Source organism: Phocoena sinus, chromosome 11, assembly GCF_008692025.1.
Source record: "Phocoena sinus isolate mPhoSin1 chromosome 11, mPhoSin1.pri, whole genome shotgun sequence".
Classification (NCBI taxonomy): Eukaryota; Metazoa; Chordata; class Mammalia; order Artiodactyla; family Phocoenidae; genus Phocoena; species Phocoena sinus.
This window is the reverse complement of record NC_045773.1, coordinates 96,331,765-96,351,800: the sequence shown is the minus strand read 5'-3', so window position 1 is coordinate 96,351,800 and position 20,036 is coordinate 96,331,765. Positions and strand designations below refer to the sequence as shown.

The 20,036-nt window shown below is 43.5% G+C and overlaps 1 protein-coding gene across 7 annotated transcripts in view; it reads left to right on the top strand.

Moving 5' to 3' along the window:
- The window catches only part of GCNT2 (glucosaminyl (N-acetyl) transferase 2 (I blood group)), a 123,922-nt gene that overhangs the window by 76,176 nt on the left and 27,710 nt on the right, over window positions 1-20,036 (top strand). Inside the window, exon 1 of one of the 7 annotated variants that reach the window (XM_032648057.1) lies at window positions 12,637-14,791. The exons of the other annotated variants lie outside the window; for them this stretch is intronic. Within the exon in view, the coding sequence (XP_032503948.1) occupies window positions 13,816-14,791 (976 nt within the window). The 5' untranslated portion in view covers window positions 12,637-13,815. Of the gene's footprint in view, window positions 1-12,636; window positions 14,792-20,036 lie in introns of those variants that run through there. 7 annotated transcript variants of the gene reach the window in all.

Below are 20,036 nucleotides of genomic sequence, written 5' to 3'. Positions count from 1 at the left end.
GGCAAATGCTCTTATAATCCCTCTTTGGAAACTTATATTTAAATGGATTCTGTTCTTCTCATTTCTCGGTTACCAACTACTGAATTGAGACTTGGGTAATAGCTGATTTTAGAGCCACTGTTCTCAGTGAAATGCAGAACTAGGGAGAGTGAAGTTTTCAGTAAACAACCCCTGCGGGTCTTTTCCCCAGTTTGCTTTTTGGCCCTTGCTGTTCTCTCTCCCTTTGTGATGTCACTGGCCTCCAGGCTCATCACCATTCCTGTCCTGATGAATCATGACCCTGCATCGTGCTCCCAGGCCCTCTCTGCGTTCCTCCCAGGCCTTTGGGCATCTCTTCCTGAGGGCCCCACTGGCACCTGCTCAGGTGCCCCCACTTCCATTGCCCTACTCACCAGAAACCCCCTTCTCCAGAACCTCTGGGACAGGCACTGCTGTCCTCCATGTCAGCCAACGTCTCCTCTTCCAACCCCCAACACCTGATCAGCACATTCTGTACATTGTGTGTGTGATAGGTTTCCAGGGAGTATCACCGACCGGTTCCGGTCATTACTGCTCTAACTCCAGCCCATCCTGCCCATCTCTCAAGTAGATTGTTAGACCCATCCATGTGGTCTCTCTGGCCCAAGTCGCCCTCTTCAAAACATTCTAACCCTCGACATATTTTTCTTCTAAGAATAACTTCTCAATTCCAAAAGCTTCAGTGACATTTTTCAATAGCTTATTGAATTATTCAATACAAACATCTCAACGTGGCACGTTGGATGGTTGCATATCCCTGTTGAAAATCACATCAATATCACTGATTAATCAATTCCCATGGCTGCCTTCCCCGAAAGGAACACTCCAGAAAAACCACGCCTTGTATTCCTGCCTTTGGTACTTTTTTTCTTCTCCTTCCTTGGGTCATTCTCCTCTATTTCTCCTATTTAAATAATGGCCTGAATAGGTCTCCATTCAATGCCTTGTCATTTAGGGAGTGTTCCCTGATTTTTTTTTTTTCCTCTATTGTACATTTCAATGCCTTGTCTTTTAGGGAGTGTTCCCTGATTTTTTTTTTTTTTCTTCTGTTGTACATTTTGTAAACCTTTGTTGTAACTCCTTTTTTGTTTTGGCTGGACCTCCAGGGAAGTCCCAGTTGTAACTCTTTTATGCCATTCTATAATCTTCTTTGAACTATAATTATGAATGTGGATATCATATTACCCTGACAACTATTATCTCTTCAGGGTCTTTTACATTTTTGGCAGCTCAACATAGGGCACATCCAGTGGGATAAGAATAAATATTTATTGAACTGGAAATAACTGAAATAACATTTAATATGCCCCTCAGCACTGCTGCCAACTCAGCTGCAAATCACCCCCTCCACTGCCCCCTTCACCACCACACACACACACACACACACACACACAGCCTAGATTCCTTTGCCAAATCTTAGTAGGTCAGCTTCAGACAGCATCTTCCAGCATATTCAGTTTTTCTGGGAATTTTCCTGAAGTCCTTTCTGCCCCTAGTCAACAGCAGTGGCACTGTTCTCTCTCTCTCTGTTTTTCCAAAGCATCTTGCTCATCTTGGGAATGCTTCTCAATGCCAAGTTCATCCTGGGGGCAGCACCAGCTCAAGCCAAGGCCCAGCATCTGTGAGCTTAACCAGTGGGCACCTAACTGCACCAAAGAAGTAAAAATAACAGCCGAACATCAGAGGGCCCTATTTTAAAGACCAGATCTGGGTTTTTAGAGGGCTGCTGCTCTGATGGCAGTAACTCATCATTTGATGAAGCAAATGACCCTGCTAAGAGTTTTAGTGATTTTTTTTTCCTGGGTCTTGGAGTGGGCAATTTGCAGTCTTAGAAAGCTATATCCAAAGCAACCGTTATAGGGAATTTCCTGCGCTGTGCGGCCAAAAAAAAAAAAAGAAAAATAAGGGAACCCACTAAGTAGCAGTTATATCAATTACTTTTCTCTTTTTTCCTATTCATTACTTGTATTTTCATCATTACATCATTACTGATTGCTTGACTTTATTTAGATCAAGAATGATATGAAAGCAATGCTGCGTGAACTTAAGGTAAAGAAAGCAAACATTCTGAGAGCCATTTTTTTACATGAACACGGATTATACCATTTAATGCAGACCAAAGGCCATGCAGTTTTTGCAGGTAGGTTTTACTTCCATTCAGATTCTTTTCATGTAGGTCATAAAAATACAATACAGTGTGCTGAGCCCAATTCAAAAATTACATGCTGCAGCCCATATTAACACTGACAGTTCCTAATAGAGGAAAAGAAAATTAAATTTTCTTTTCTTTATTTTTTGGCTGCGTTGGGTCATCATTGCTGCGTGTGGGCTTTTTCTAGTTGCCACGAGTAGGGGCTGCTCTTCGTTGCGGTGCGAGGGCTTCTCATTGCGGTGGCTTCTCTTGTTGCGGAGCAGGGGCTCTAGGCGCATGGGCTTCAGTAGTTGTGGCACACGGGCTCAGTGGTTGTGGCTTGCAGGATCAGTAGCTTTGGCTTGCGGGCTCAGTAGTTGTGGCACGCGGGCTCAGTAGTTGTGGCTCACAGGCTCTAGAGAGCAGGTGCAGTAGTTGCGGTGCACGGGCTTAGTTGCTCCGCGGCATGTGGGCTCTTCCCGGCCAGGGCTCGAACCCACGTCCCCTGCATTGGCAGGAGGATTCTTAACCACTGCGCCACCAAGGAAGTCCCGACAATTTTCTTGACCTAACTAACCAGTTCTTAATGTGGTTTCTCAACGCCTGTCTTTCATTCTCTGATCTGAATAGTACGTGTCATTCTTTCTTGACATGCTTTTGGACAAAGCCATGAGTAGAAGTTTTTTCCCAAATATGTTTACCTGTTTTGAAAATTGAGATATAATTAAGACAAAATAGTATATCAGTTTCAGGTGTACAACACAATGAGTTAATGTTTGTATATCCTGTGAAATGGTTACCACAGTAGGTCTAGCTGGCATCCATTGCCACGCACGGTTGCAATTTTCTTTTCCTTGTGATGAGACTTGTTAAGATCTACTCTCTTAGCAACTTTAAAAGATACAATAATGTATTATTAACTGCAGTCACCATGCTGTACGTTGCATCCCTATGACTTAGTTATTTCATAACTGGAGGTCTGTACCTTTTGACCCCCTTCCTCCATTTTGCCTAACCCACCTCCGCCTCTGGCAACCACCAATCTGTTCTCTGCATCTATGGGGTTTTTTTGTTGTTCTAGATTCACATGTGAGTGAGATCATACCGTATTTATCTTTCTCTGTCTGACTTATTTCACTTAATGCCCTTGAGGTCATAAATGGCAAGATTTCCCTCTTTTTTTATGGCTGAATGTATATATGTGTGTGTGTGTTTGTGTGTGTGTTTTCAATTCCTTCAGATAAATTCCCAGAAGTGGAATTGATGGATCACATGGTAGTTCTGCTTTTAATTTTTTGAGGAACCTCCACGGTGGCTTCACCAATTTACATTCCCAATAGCAGTGCACAGGGGTTCCCTTTTCTCCCACCCTCACTGACACTTGTTATTTCTCGTCTTTTTTTTTTTTTTTTCTGTGGTACGCGGGCCTCTCACTGCTGTGGCCTCTCCCATTGCGGAGCACAGGCTCCGGACGCGCAGGCTCAGCGGCCATGGCTCACGGGCCCAGCCGCTCCCCGGCATGTGGGATCTTCCCAGACCGGGGCACGAACCCGTGTTCCCTGCGTTGGCAGGCGGACACTCAACCACTGTGCCACCAGGGAAGCCCTGTGCAGAAGGTTTTTAGTTCAATGTAGTCCCACTTGTTTTTGCTTTTTTAATTTTTAAAATTTATTTATTTATTGGCTGCGTTGGGTCTTCATTGCTGCGCACGGGCTTTCTCTAGTTGCGGCGAGCGGGGGTTACTCTTGGTTGCTGTACGTGGCCTTCTCATTGCAGTGGCTTCTCTTGTTGCAGAGCACAGGGTCTAGGTGTGTGGGCTTCAGTAGTTGTGGCTCACGGGCACTAGAGCGCAGGCTTGGTAGTTGTGGCGCATAGGCTTAGTTGCTCCGCGGCATGTGGGATCTTCCTGGACCAGGGCCTGAACCCATTTTCTCTGCATTGGCAGGCGGATTCTTAACCACTGCACCACCAGGGAAACCCTATTTTTGTTTTTGTTGCTTGTGCTTTTGGTGTCAGATCCAAAAAGTCATCACCAAGACCAATGTCAAGGAGCTTATCCCCCTACGTTTCTTTCTAGGAGTTCTGTGGTTTCACGTCTCACGTTCGGGAATTCCCTGGCCGTCCAGTGGTTAGGACTCCACGCTTTCGCTGCCGAGGGCCCAGGTTCAGTCCCTGGTCGGGGAACTAAGATCCCACAAACCACATGGCACAGCCAGGAAAAAAAAAAAAGTCTCACGTTCAAGTCTTTAACCCTTTTTGAGTTATTTTTTGTATATGGTGTAAGATAGGGGTCCAGTTTCATTCTTTTGCATGCAGCTGTCCAGTTTTCCCAGCACCGTTTATTGAAGAGACTGTCCTTTCTTTCCAAATAGATTTACTTTGTATCCACTTCAATGCCATGTTTTCAGAGAATGGATGATTGGAGGTTGTTCTTTCAAAGCCTTTACCCTCGAGCTCTGTACTTACTTCCATGATATTCATTCCCCCATAATCTTTCTCTTCAGCCAGATTTAAAAGATCAGAACTTGACTGTGAAAATATCAGAGGATAAAACTGCAATCTTGCCTAAGCAAGCTGAAGATGCTAAGATCATCCTAAAGGAGTTAGCTTCCTGCCATGATCAGCCCCCTCTTCCAGGTATTTCCTCATTAGGCACCCCCTTCCCTAGCCCCAGTCCTCACATAATTCCTCCTTCATCGAAAATCTGTAATTCTGCCCTCAGTTCAAGTTGGAGCTTCTTCTTTGAGCTCCTTGGGGTTCTACAGAAAAAAAGGCCTCCTGCCTAGGACTCCAAATGCCCTCCCATGTCCCTTATGAAAACTGCCCACCCCAGACCCTGAAGTCCCGGCTAGGTGTCGGGTGGTCTCCTGGAGAGGCTGAACACTTCCCCATAGGGTTTCTCCTCCCTCTGGACTTCGGTCTGTCTAGACTAACTTCTCCCCACCCCACTTCCAAGAAAGCCTTCTTGGTTTCTCTCTGGTCAGATGTGCTATCACATTTTCAACTTTCTCCTGCACTTAATCTAAGCAAAACTCCCTAAAGCAGTTTTCCTGTAAAAATAGCCTCCTCTTTATTCTGTGCAGAATCTAGAAATATCACAACATTTAGAGCTGAAAGGAGCCTTAGGGAACATCTTTAGCTCCTCAAGTTGTACAAATATGGAAATTGAGAGTCAGAGAGATCAAATGGCTAGCTGACTACACTGTTCCGTAAAATGAGTTAACATTTGCTGGCTTCATTGCCCATTTATTATAAATTTTAATAAAAGCATTTCCGTTCATAAGACCACATATTTTTCTATTAATTCCTTCTTTACAGAAAGATGTGCCAAGTCATATGTGGGGTGGAGGGAGGAGGGGATTTTAGATATAGTTAACACTATAATAACAGTTATTTTCCTTTTAGGTTCTCCCTTCATTGTATAGGTTGCTACTAACACATTCTTACAACCACTGGGGAACATCTGTGTAGTTAGAATGGTTTAAGTGTATTCTTTTAGGTTCACTATAAAGTTACCCCACAAATGTACATCATTTCGTCCTCATGCCTCAGTGGTTCAGGGATATGTTTGGAAGGGTCATGTAGAGTTTTTTTGCACTACAATTTGCAGAATTTTTATGACCTGCATGCACCTTTCACCCAGATCAATGGTTTCAGCATTTCCTCTCCTTCCATACTGATCAGTTATTGAACATCCTCTAGTTGGTATATCTTTCAGCAGTGAGGGCTTAGGACCGATGGTATCTAGGATAACCAACCCATCCTGGTTTGCCCAGGACTTTTTCAGTTTTAGCACGAAAATAATCCCATGTCCTGGGAAATCCCTCAGTCCCGGGCGAACTGGACAGTTGGTCACCCTAAGTACTGCCCTTACACATTCCTGCTCATCTTTCCAACGCCCAAGGCCCCTCAGGACTGAGAATTAGTGCCCTAGATATTTATGTTCCACAGAACAGCACTGATCATTTACTGGAAGAAGAAAAAAAAAAAGATAACTGAAACTACTCCGTTCTGTAGGTTACAACACATTTAAGACACACTGAAGGGTAGTAATCAAAACTACACTCTCAGACCTGAGAGCCCTAACCAAAGCAGACCAGGACTGAGCCTACCCTATTTATAATAATTTTCCCATTGTTTTTGAAGGGAAAGGATCAAGTTTAAGGATGTCATTTAAAGGGATGGATTGGTAAATAAAAAATTTGAATCTAAAACCACTTGAACCAGTGGCAGAATCAAATGCAAAGATTTTCTTCAGTTCAGTACAAACACAGAACATATCTTGGAGGCAAATTTTTTCCAGGTTTAATTTATAGGAAAGCAGAAGACACATCTGCTTTTGGGGATTTATCTAAGCACTCTGCCCTAACAAACTGTCTAAACTCAAGTAAATGACAGGTCCTATGGGGAAAGAAGCTAGTATGATAGTGGATTGAATAAACTGAAAACGAGTCAAGAATTTAATAGGGCTATTAAAATTATTTGTTGGAGGAAGCCACTGCCTATCTCTATTTTAAGACTTTTGTTTTCTTTGAGCATCTTCAAAATACAGATCTCTGGTTAGCAGCTGAATGATAAAATATTGTCTCTTAGAAGAAATATCTCCTTGCAACTTCAACTTTCAAAACTATGGGGGTGGAGGAGTTTGGCAGTACTTTGTATGAGAAGGGTACCAGAAGAATATCCCAGATTTGGAAATATGTGGGACATGCAAGGTCTTCTCCTTAAGAATTTGCCATTTTTTTTCTCAGAGCACACATTTGGAAACAGAAAAGTTGTATAGAAAGACAAAGAGTCACCAATTCTGTCCCTTGAGATTTAACAGAATATAGCCAAAGGTAAAATTAGTGTGTGTTTGTTTTTTTGCTTTTGTTTTTGCTTTTGCTTGGAAAACTGGAATTAAATCTGGGCCATTAACCACAAGAGGGAAAGAAATTTGCTACCCAAAGGAGGCTGCTAGGGACGTAGGAAAAAGCAGTGTGATCTTGGAAGAATGAGGCTAAGCTGGGGTGACGGTATGCGGAATAGTATATAGTAAAATACAGAAGGCTTCTTAGCCAGATTTACTTTCATAGACTTTCTATGATGCTTTTTTAAAAATTGGGACACTAAGGCACAGTGATCCCAAGAAACTTTCTTAAGGTCACATAGTAAACAGCAGAGCCCAATTTAAACCCTGTTCCAAAGCCTTGGTCTTCGCCAGCATGCTCTATCACAACCTTTTTGCAGGGTGCACCAGCTCGCTGGGTCTCTGGAGAACAGGTTCAAGAGACTGCAACTGGGAATGAAGGGCAGTTCCCTTACTCTGGGGTGTAGGGAGAGGGCTGAAGGGGCTGGAGCTGCCTTGATGACTCCCATCTGTACTTTGGGGTCTTTTAGGTAAAGAATGACCCATCAAGCACTACTGTTCTGCTTCACTAAAGGTACCTAGGAAGGTGGGTGGGTGCTTCAGTTTCTATATGAACCAAGTCTGGCAACAGAGAGAGATTCTGTAAGTTTTGTTGAGTACGCCTTCTGTGCAAGGCATTGCTCTAAGCTCTTTTTATGTACTAATCTATTTAAATCTCTTTGGAATGCTATGAAATCAGTGTTCCTAATATATTTGTTTTACAGAAGAAGGGAAGCCGAGGCATATAGCCCAGTGCTCTGCACTGTAACCCCAACGGGGTATGCAAAGGGATTCATGCAGCAGGTACAAGGATGACCAACATTACCATTTTCCCTCATTTCACATTTCTTCCTCTGGAAAGTGATTGCAAAGACTCTGCTATTACAAAATTTAGGCCTGGAGAAACTTGATTATTATCTAGAAAAGAAATCAGCCAGTGACATACAGCCTGGGGGCTAAATCTGGCCTATTTTTGTATTGGCCACAAGCTAAGAATGATTGTACATTTTTAAATGGTTGTAAAAGAAAAAAAAATTATTTTATGACATGAAAATAAGAAATTGAGATATCAGTGTCCATGAATAAAGTTTTAGCAGGACACAACCTCATATGGTTATGGCTACTTTCAGAATTTTCAGAACACAGTCATAGAGTTGAGTGGTTGCCTCAGAAACCAAAGGGCTCTCAAGCCTAAAATATTTACTACCTGGCCCTTTACAGAAAAAGCACTGACGTCTGATATAGAAGCATGTGGTAGACATATTTGCCTAACATTTTTTTCAGAAAAAGTTTTGTCAGAATTGTGAGTTTCCTAGATAATTTAAAGGCTGCCCTTTTGTGCACAAAATGGTTAATTAAAAAAAAAACTATTTGAATAAACATATTTCAGAAATTCCTTTTTAAATAAACTATGCAAAATATATGTACAAGAATATATTAATAAACTTATATTTCACTGAGTGTTCCTACTCTGCTTGTTTTCAACCCCAAAGCACTGGGTTGGCCTTCACAGTTTTCAAGCCCTTTCATTAACTTATTTGATAATTTTAAATACTAGAGATATTGATCTATAGTAATAAAATGGTCATGGGGCTGTACAAATGCCAGTCATTCTTTAACTGAATGATCTTGCAATGTTTTTGGAGTTTTTCTTTTCTTTTTTTTTTTAATTGAAGTATAGTTGATTTCCAGTATTATGTTAGTTTTAGGTATACAGCAAAGTGACTCAGTTAAGTGTGTGTGTGTGTGTGTGTGTGTGTGTGTGTGTGTGTGTAATTTTATTTTTAGATTATTTTTCGTTATAGGTTATTACAAGGTATTGAATATAGTTCCCTGTGCTATACAGTAAATCCTTGTTATTTATTTTATATATAGTAGTCTGTATCTGTTAATCCCATACTCCTAATTTATCTCCCCCCTTTCCCCTTTGGTAACCATAAGTTTGTTTTCTATGTCTATGAGTCTGTTTCTGTTTTGTATATAGATTCATTTGTAGTAATTTTTAGATTCCACATATAAGTGATATCATATTTGTCTTTGTCTGACTTACTTCACTGAGTATGCTATTCTCTAAGTCCATTCATGTTGCTGCAAATGGCAATGTTCCATCCTTTTTTATGGCTAAGTAATATTCTATTGTATATATATACACATATATATGTTATTTTTATATATATATATATTTATATGGTTGTTTCCATGTCTTGGCTATTGTAAATAGTGCTGCTATGAACCTTGGGGTGCATATGTCTTTTCAAATTCAAGTTTTCATCTTTTCTGGATATATGCCTGGGAGTGGGATTGCTGGATCATTTGGTAGCTCTATTTTTAGTTTTTAATGGAAACTTTTGGAGTTTTTCTCAAACCTACTTCACTCTGAGTATATCACTTATTGCTGACAAAAGGGTGCCCAATCTACCAGTTCTATATTCCTCTTCTAATTTGTGATTTCTTATCTGCTTAGATCTGAGAAAGTTTGTTATGATTGTGTCTAAACTAAAAGTGAATAAGCTAAGCCTCAAGAGAGCTTCAAATAGAGGAGCTTTGATGCTTAAACCAAAGACGATAAACTGCATCCTGGGGGCCAATGCAGTCTTCAGGGTGCATATGTATGCGTGCACTCGTGTCTTAACAATTTGTTAATTACTTGATAACATTTAAAGAGTTTGGAATTTTTTTCAAATAAAATTCAGATTTCTCCTTCCTCTTCAAATATCTGAGGAGCTGGCAGCACTGGCCCCATGACCCCACATTATTCAGGGCTGACTTTGAGAAGGAGGGGCTTGCTTTCGGTGGGGCAAGCACCTGAAGGCTCTTTACCCCCATCTGCACCCTCCCTCAATGTCCACAACACCGCGGCCAAGTGTTTGCTGCCGCTCGTGAACTCACTAGCCCTGTTTTTGTTGCCCTCCACCAGCTTCACCAACTTTTTTCACTTAACTTTTCTCGCTTACCTACCTGTACACATTTGAGTGTGTGAATCCAGCCTACCGTGTGTGATCATTATTTTGGTTGCTGGGAGACGTTTTCTTGTTTACTGTCTGGGTCTCGCTTGTGGCCAGTGTTTGAGGTTGTCAGAATGACATCACCAAAGCCTTCGATGAGAAGCAGGATGGTGTAACCTTGGGAGAGATGAGACGGCCTGGCAAAAAACATTGCCTTGATTCAATAGCCAGTAATTGTGCCGAAAGAAGCAATCAGAGGTAAAGGAGAACTCTAAGGACTTGGGAACAGGTCAGACCCAGACTGTAGCCCTGCCGCTACAGGAAGTCATTCACGTTTGCCTCTGAGACACCAGCGGGGGTAGATGCACAGCTCAAATGAGGTTAATGAGAGCTAAAGTGACCGTAAAGGAAAAAATATCCCACCGCGTTCTCCAGAAGCACCCCCCCCCCGCCCCCCATAGCCTAGCCTTTTGTTTTAAGGTTTGAGCCAAGTGAATTATGTGTTGTTAGTGGCTGTCCTTGTGCTGTCTCCTTGATTGTGACAGTAAAGGTTATCCTGGGGGCAGAGAGAGGCAGGGAGTGATACAAAATGTCCACTTGACGACCGTTTTCAATATGTTAAGCCAACTAGAGTGAAGAGAGCAGAAATCCTGTCCTGGTTGGAAGTTAATAGCTTAGCCTGCCCAATTATTTGCTGGAAGAAAATTCCTGTTCAGTTGCCACAGATACCAGGCCAAACAAACCTACAGCTGGGCCAACCGCTAAAAAAGGCATCGCATTCTAATCTCTGGCTGTTCATCTAAATCATTGTAAATAAGGCAGAACAGACCAGAGAAGGGGTTTGGGATCCTGCTATTTTGAGCTGTTAATCACATTGTACCCCCTTCTCATTTGCAACCTGCTTTGACTAAATCATGATGAAAGATTTGTTGAGTTTGCTTTGCATTGGCATTGGATCAGAGCTCCCCCTTGTAGGATCAAGGGTCGAGACAAAAGGAGGGGGAAAACCAACAGAACCTGCAATGAGAGCCCTTTGTGCCCACTTCCCTCTGCCTCTCCTCCCAAGTTCTGCTGATTCCTGCCATTTACTTCGCAGAAAAGGGTGTGGGTCTAGTAAGAACAAAGGGAACTGAAGGTATCAAAGCAGACTATTCAGTACTTCCCTTCATGAACCCACATTTCTAGGATTCCCCCACCCCCCAGGGGGGTGAAAGAAGATAATGATGGGGAAGGAAAAGAGTGAAATTTAACCTTCATTCTTTTAGAGTGGCAATAAATCAACCCATCTGAAAGCCTTAAGAATGTAAATGTTTTTCTTTTCCATTACTAAGAACAGAAATCAAAATATCAGTTCCTCAACAGGGTCAGAAATGCTGGATGTTTTTCGAAAGGGAAACAACAGCAACAATAATCGCTAATGCTTATTGAACATACATGACCAGATACATAAACCCTGAACAAGAGTTATCTCACTTAATGTTCTTAACAACCACGTGATATAGGAACCACTGTTATTTCCCATCTTGCAGACAAAGAACCTGATGCTTAGAGAGGTTAAGTAACTCCACCCTGTTCGTATAGCTGGTCAGTGACCAGCTGGGATTTGAAGCTAATTAGACTGGCTCCACCTGGACCAGGGAGCTGCAGAACTAAGGCTCTGGCTTCTATCTGCCTGAATGATTTTGAAAAAATCATTTGTATTGGTCTTAGTTTGCTCATCTGTGATATACAGAGTTGTGTTAGGTGATCTTTAAGATGCCTGCCAACTCTTTGGGCCTATCTCCAAATCAGTATCTGTCATGTTGACCGAAAAAAAAATCGCACAACCTAAAAATTGAGAATTATGTTTTATTCGGTGGACATTCTGAGGACTTCAAGCCTGGGACAGCTCCGAAGAGGTCAGGGAGGAACCGGGATACACAGGAGTTTTTGCAACAAAGACCAGGTAGTTGGACGATCAAAACATTACTGTTAATTAAAGAAAACCAGGCATCTCAAGTAACTGAATATAGCACTTTCCTATGTATGAGAAGATGCATAAGTTTGGGCTCATCGAAATCATTCCTTTGATATGTACCTCAGCTCTCTGGGGCCAGTATCCTGTGCTTTCTCATCCTGAGTCTCCCCAGGGTGCACCCCTGGGGGTGGCTGCAGTGGCAGGCATCCTGTTTCCATCTTGAGCTCCCTCAGGGCTCCCCATCAGGGGCGGCTGTCATGTGATGGCTGCAACATCCTTTGTTTACTGATACGGCAGGCAACATTTTTCATTCTCGGTCACATCCATGCTACTGTTGTCATTCATTAGTCCAGAGCTGTAGGACATGAAGGGGTGGTGTGGGACGGGAAGGGACACAGGGAGATTGCTGCGTTACACACCAGTGTCTTCCTAACAGAAGCAGCTGCTTCAGTTGCCACGTCAGGCCCAGACAGGTAGGAGAGTTGGGTTGACTGCGGGAGTGGGATGGGAGCAGGGCCACTTTTAGCTCCTGTGGCTGCCAGAGTTGATCCGTTAGTTGGGCCAGTAACTTTCCTCCAGAAGCGTCCTTACCACGGGCATTAGTCTGCAAGGCACTCCATGTTTGCTGAGCACTGGAGGCACCTGGCACAGGTGACCTAAGAGAAAGCATCTGCAGTGTGACCAGAACTGCTGGGCCTCTCTTCCTGGCTCCCCTGAATTACCCTGACGGATACTTCCAGGAATTTTGCAGCAGCCCTGGAAGCCTTTGTTCTTTCTTCAGAGTAAGGAAATGGGAGACGGGGGTTGGGTAGAAAGGAGAATCTTTTGAGTTCTGTGAAACGGCCTCTAATCTGAAGATGTCTGGCTTTTAAAGAGACCCAGTGGCTAGTCACTCCACATATGGTAGATAATACTGTGTCAACAGCTCAAGTTATCTGAAGCTCTGTGTGAAATGGGAACCAACTCTTGCTCTCTAGGAACAGTGAGTATCACCTTTCTCCCAGGGAGGCGAACTAAGGTGTGTTTATTTCATTTATGCCTCCACACCCACCCTTTAATGTCAAAAGTCACTAGATTCCTTCTACCCTCATCTCATGCCCCCAAGAGTGTATTTCTTATTTCCCTCTACTCACAGCCTGCACAGACATATATGTACTATGTAACATCATCAGAAATTGTCTGATTTGATTCAGGGAACACCTACCTCTCTATTAGACTTTTTTTTTTTTTCCCCTCGCCTCTGACAATCTTCTACTTAGGCATGTTGCAAGGGCATTTTTCTTTATCTGTGTCTGTATACGCCCAGAGGTAGAGGTAACACTGAAAGGAAAAGAGAGTGGCAGAGAAACAGGAAGAGAAATAAACCCGCGGAGCAGAAGTCCAAAGGCTGTGGTTTCCACGGACTGCTAGCGGGTTGCGGGGCTAACCAGAAAAGTGAGAACCACTTAATTCGAAAAGGAAGGGGAAAGCCTGAGACGAGAAGGGAGATCAGATCGGAATAGATTGGATGGAGGGGGTGGGATAAAGCCAGAGAAACAGCCTGGGTGAAACGAGCCGTCCGTCATTCCACACCAGAACGCAACTTGCTAAGATCCACTGGCGTCTTGTATGCAAATGAGAAGGGCTTCCCGGAGGCTGGGCTGAGCCAGACTGCATTCTGCCAGCAGCCGGGATTCAGCACCGAGGCTTGAAGACCAGTGCGCGTTAAGAAGCATCTCTGGCCATCACCAAGAGAGGATGGATGCCACCCAGAAGCAGAGAATAAATGAGGATTAAAGGACCCGGGAAAAGGAAGCCCTCTTGAGAAACTGTTGAAATTCAAGATTGGCAAAGGAGGTTCAATTCCACCTCTTCACACTTGTGGTTTCAGGAACCGATGGTTTCTCAATCTCTGGAGAGAGACTCCTTCCCCAGGGAAGTGAAAATAATGAGCTTTTGGAGGTATTGCTTTTTTGCTTTCACGGTGGTCAGTGTGGTTATTTTTGTGATACTTTACAATAGCCAGTTAAGCCAGCCAAAACGTTACGGGAGGCTGAATAGTTCCAATGAAAGGGATTTTAGGATGCATGCCTGTAATTACGCCTTAGAAGATAAGTCATCCTTTTTGTGGGAAAAGACACTGACATCACCTGTGGGAAGTGTCCCTTGCAAGGACTACCTGATCCAGAATCACTACATCACGAGCCCCCTGTCGAAAGAAGAAGCTGTGTTCCCTTTGGCATATGTCATGGTCATCCATAAGGACTTCGATACTTTCGAAAGACTCTTCAGAGCTGTCTATATGCCCCAAAACGTCTACTGCATTCATGTGGATGAGAAAGCCACAACTCAGTTTAAGAAATCTGTGTGGCAGCTACTGAGTTGCTTCCAGAATGCTTTTCTTGCTTCAAAGGTAGAGCCTGTGGTCTATGCAGGAATTTCCAGGCTCCAGGCTGACCTGAACTGCCTGGAAGACCTTTTAGCTTCTGAAGTTCCGTGGAAGTACGCCATCAACACCTGTGGGCAAGATTTCCCCCTGAAAACCAACAGGGAGATCATTCAGTATCTGAAAAGATTTAAAGGGAAAAACATTACCCCGGGGGTCCTGCCTCCCAATCATGCAATAAAGCGGACTAAATATGTCCACCGAGAGCACTTAGGCAGAGGTGGCTCTTTTGTGAAAAATACTAATATTTTGAAAACCTCCCCTCCACACCAGCTGACCATCTACTTTGGCACTGCCTATGTGGCCCTTACCAGAGAGTTTGTCAAGTTTGTCTTCCAAGACCAAAGGGCCATTGATCTGCTACACTGGTCCAAAGATACCTTTTCCCCTGATGAACATTTCTGGGTGACACTTAATAGGATCCCAGGTAGGTACGAATTTCCATTCCCATTTTTTCTTATCCATACTCAGTTGAGTTGGCTAGCATTCAGCTCCTCTTTGAAATTATTTGGAAAAAAAAATAAATGCTTAGAAAGCTATTAGTCTGCTTGCTTTTTAGTGACAGTTTGGTGACAGCTCTACTGTCTTATGACTGTGCTATATAGAGATAGAATAAATATGCCGGGTTCCCGGAGTTCCGGCAAAACTACCTTTGAAGGTGTATCACATGGTTCCCGACCTTTGGCTCAGTCTTTTTACTTTACATTGAGGTATAATCGACATACAGTAGCTCAGTCTTTGGAATGAATGTCTTTCGTAGTCCTTGATAAGTGCAGCTATAACATGATGAGGGCGTTTTGAATAAGCATTGTAGAATTGAGGAGTTGAAGTAGGTGGTGCTTCTTTCAGAGGCTGTTACACAGTATCACACTGATGCTTAAAGTTCACAGGGCGGGGGACGGGGCAGGTGGGGGGGTGTCTGTTTTCAGAATCTTCGACTCCTCTTTAGATGTTTCCAAATTATCACTGTGGCTTAAATGTTTCCAGTCTTAGGCCTGAACAGGTGTCCAGGTCTCAACCGACTGGGTTCAGTAAATCTACTCTGATACTTTATTGCCTGCAAGAATGGGTAACAGTGAGTTGAAACATACGAGAGAGATTCTAGCTGGAGTTGACCCAAAGTCAGCTCTCAATTTCCAAGTCCCATTTTCTTATTAGAAGTTTGCATTTGCAGCCTCTTGTTTTTATATGCTGTGAAGTCTTTCCCGTCGTTCATGATAATTTGGGGCCAAGGTATCAGAGGCGTGCAGGCAGAAAACAGCACCAAACTCCCTCTTTGATTTAGGACTGGGTTTCTTTTCAAAAGTCTGTTTTCCATATGTTGTCTAGGAAGCCCTATGTGACCCGTAGGGCCTCTTCCTGGTGATGTCCCAATGCACCGGTTTCTAGTATTGTACCAGCGTGGGTGTGGGCGTCAGCTCTGTGGGGAGGTGACCCCATGCCTGCCATGCTTGCAATACCCCCCTGCTCTTGCCTGTATCATCGTTATTGTTGACACGTGTGGGTGCTACCTTCATCTCTGCAAGTAGACTTATAGCAATTATTAGGTGCTCGATGACTCAACATCCCTGAGTGCTAATCTAGAATGGTGGTTATAGAAACCTACTTAGAGAGGGGCAGAAAAAGGACCTGCAAGGTGGCTGGGGACAGAGGCATGCAGTTAATTTCAGACGATACTAGGTTAACAGTTCACAAAGACTTGCAGGAGGGGGAGTGAATCAACATTTATCACAGTGAAGTGAGCATCCTACTTACTCACACAAAAGCATTTCACACACATGTAAACCTACTATACGTGGCATCTGACACCGTTCTTGTTAATACAGTTTGTGCCAGATGGGTTACGCTCTACGTCATCTCTTTGAATTATGAGAAATTCTCATTGTTATCCTCGCGTACAGATGAGGAAAATGAGGCTTAGAGAGAGTGAAGTATGTGCTCGTATCACACAGCTTGTCCAAGGCAAAGCTGGGATCTGACTCTGGATTCGTGTGGCCTAAAGTCTGAAGTGTTCTCTTGCACCAGGTAAAGGAATAGTCGTTTTTTCTTTCCTGTATAGCTAAAGCAAATTCCATGCAGAACTCCAGAAAGGTAAAAAAGGTGAGGTTGAGGGGCCTCCCTGGTGGCGCAGTGGTTGAGAGTCCGCCTGCCGATGCAGGGGACACGGGTTTGTGCCCCGGTCCGGGAAGATCCCACATGCCGCGGAGCGGCTGGGCCCGTGAGCCATGGCCGCTGAGCCTGCGCGTCCGGAGCCTGTGCTCCGCAACGGGAGAGGCCACAACAGTGAGAGGCCCGCGTACCACAAAAAAAAAAAAAAAAAAAGTGAGGTTGGGGAAAAAGTGCAGAGGGCAATGGAAGTAAGCCCCACCTGACCACACTAAGCTGGAAATAAGGTTAGCAGGGATATGGGTGTGTGTGTGTGTGTGTGTGTGTGTGTGTGTGTGCGCGCGCGCGCGCGCGTGTGTTTTGGAATCATAGGAAGTTGTCCTGCTGGAACCAGTTGCCACATCCCACCCAGGCTTCTGTGCCTGCTCCCACAGGCCCCATCCAAAACAGGCTTTGGTCTGGCTCTCCCTTCTCTGAGCCAGTGGAAGTGGAAAGCGTTCCTCAGGTAGTGTGCTCACAGAGGCTGGTGGGCGAGGCGCAGCCAGGGTGAATTTGAACCTGATCACTATTATGATAACAAAAGAAAATGAAGTATCTTGAGGACATTATCTTCCTACAGAATAGAAAAGAAGTCTTCAGAAAAATAATAGAACATTCTGACACGTCTGTTTTCAGCACTCAACAAATATTTATTTAGCCCTGCTAAATAAATTTAGCGTGGTACCCGGCACTATTCTGTACACTGAGGGTGGCTCTGGAAGCAGATGACTATGACCTTATGGAATTTAAGTTTGGAGATTTGAGTGGTTGAGTATTAAGTGTAGTGACTCTTTAGTATATGAGGCTAATTTTAGTATGTTGGGCTAATTTTGCCCCCGCTCGGACCCCTCAAAATGTTGTGGGTTTTTTGTTTTTTTTTTTCTGAATATCTGTCCCTATTTTAAAAACGTTTTTTAAAAGCTTCTTTTAAAAAAACAGTAAATCTATTCATGAGTTTTAACATTTTAAAATTTTATACTCCATCAGCTGCTGGTTTTAATGCTTCCTTATATTCTTCCAGAGATATTTTATTAAGTTTATAGACAATAAAACTAATTAAGCATCGTGTGTGGAAAACAGCATATGTACTTTTTTTTTTAAGTTCACCACAAAAATACACAAAAAGAAAAATGGTCCTTATTTTAGGCACCCTGTTGTCTGTAAGTGAGAAACAAAAGACTACAAGATGTATTCTTTGTTTAAATAGATCATATGCAGACATTCAGGAAGCTAATTTTCATTTAAAAGCTCAACTATTTTTTTTTTAAATTTTGAAGCATTTTTAAATCTAGGTGCAAGGAATTTTACGGGGCAAAGGCGCCAAGGAGCTTTGCTTCCAGAGTCAAGGGATGGTGGCCGTACAGAACTCTCAGATAGGCTGGTAGAATACCTGTCATTCCCTTCCTTAAAGCTTTTCAGTGACTTTTCCTTATCTTGAGGCTCAAGTTGAAGGTCTTTTTTTTGGGTGGGGCCGCACCCTGCGGCCTGCAGGATCTTAGTTCCCCGACCAGGGATCGAACCCCCACCGCCACCCCTACCCCGCTTTCGGCAGTGAAAGCGCAGAATCCTCACCAACCACTAGATGGCCGGGGAACTCCCAAAGGCAGCATAAGCTCTGTGACCCGACTTCCCCTCCTGCCCCGCCCCATCTCTCTACCCTCAGTTCTTCTTTCCTGACACCTCATACTTAATGTTCCAGCAACTACTTGGTCCTGCACACTTCTGCGATTTTCACTTAAATTTTTTCTGGTGGCTTTTTATGATGTCTTCTCTGGGCCACCCTTCCTATCATCTCTCTCTGACTAATCCCATTCATCCTTTGTAACCCTCCTTGGATGTCACCTCCTTCAGAAGCCATGCCTGATAACCCACCTCCCAGATGGTTGGTACGCCACCTCTGGGTTCTCCTATACTCCCTGACACTGCTGCCAGCATTGAATTATAATTACCTGCTAAGTGAAAATTTCCTCTGCCCTTCCTCCACAGGGTTTGGGTTCCTTAAGGGTGAGAAATATGACATCCATTTTTATCTCCCCCATCACTACCCTGACACTGTGACCTATCACTGTGCCTGACTTGAAGATATGGGTACCGTGCTAGATGCTCATGGGTTGGTCTGGGGAGGGGCTGGATGGTTATGAGGAGATCAGAGGGTCGTGCCCCCTACCTGGGGTGGGTAGGGTGGAGGTCATTTTTGACAGAATTAGAGAAACAGTGGGTAAGTTACTGCTTGAATGTCCAGTTTCATAATAGCTAGGCCAACAAATGATACCAGTAAAGACAAAGACATCCAATACCTTGTAGAATTAGCAAGAGTTCCAGTTGAAATATTAAGAGGGCAGAATCCTTCCTTAGAACATCTGGTTCCCAGGTCGCCAGCCTGGGAACAGGTTGGCCCATCATGCCCTTAATTCTGATGACCAGAGAAAGCACTGGTACCCTATGTGAACTCCTCCAGTTTCTGTTTTACCTGCACCTGGTCTGAGATTCTCCCACTACTTGGCACTTCCCCAACCTTGCCGTTTGTCCCATTCCTGGCCTACTCTCGTTTCCTGCAGTGGGCTTCCTCTGTTTGAATTTGACCTCAGCTACTGGCTTGGGGCAAAAAAATGTGGGCGTAAGGAAATGAAAGGTCAAGGAAAGACAACAATAGAAAGAAACTTGAGAAACATTTCTCCAGGTATAGCTCTCAGCAAATGTAAACACTGAGTTATTTGGAAGGTATGTGTTGACTGGAAAGGTTACCAGGGGCTTAAACCTGGGTGGGGCTGGATCAGCCCCAGGCTTTTTTGAAGTGTGTGTCGTGTTCTCTGTACATCAGCCTAAATGTGCAGTTCAGTTCCTAGCACCGCAAAGGATGCATCAGTTACACTGATTTTACCAGGGACCAAGAATTATAACCATTGATGGACTGGTAGAATCATGTTTTAATGAACATCATTAGAACATTCAGGTTTATAATAAAGTTATCTTGGTGGGGGGGCCCGGATGATAATCCACACTGGTACTTATTGTGTCGATATGGAGATAAATTCAGATTGAAGGAGAAATTACACAAAACAGACACTTCCTTGGGTTCCTGTCCATTGAACAGAGTTTTCGAATGACCTGACTTTTGTATGGTCAGATAATATTAAATACACATAATAAGTTTGGACATGATTTTCAAAATATTGTATTAGCGATGTGGGCTTGTTTGGGTTCTTTTGCCTCCTTGGTAAGTGCTCTAGGCAATTCCTGGGGCAGTCATTTGGGTGAGGTCATAGGGCAAGGCTTATAATCTACAAGGTATCCTGGCTCTTGGGAACCTAGATGCCATGCTCCTTGTAGAGAAACCATAGGCAGGTTACAGGGTATTTACTTAATTAAACTATACCGAAGCTGGAGCTGTTTGAAAGCTCATTTATAATGCCTCTGGACATTGGCTGTGCTGTATAATACTTGGATCATCTTCTTCATTGGGGAATCTGTGCCCAAATATTTTTTGCCCCTGCTACCCTGTGAAGGAAATAATCTGGAAATACTGC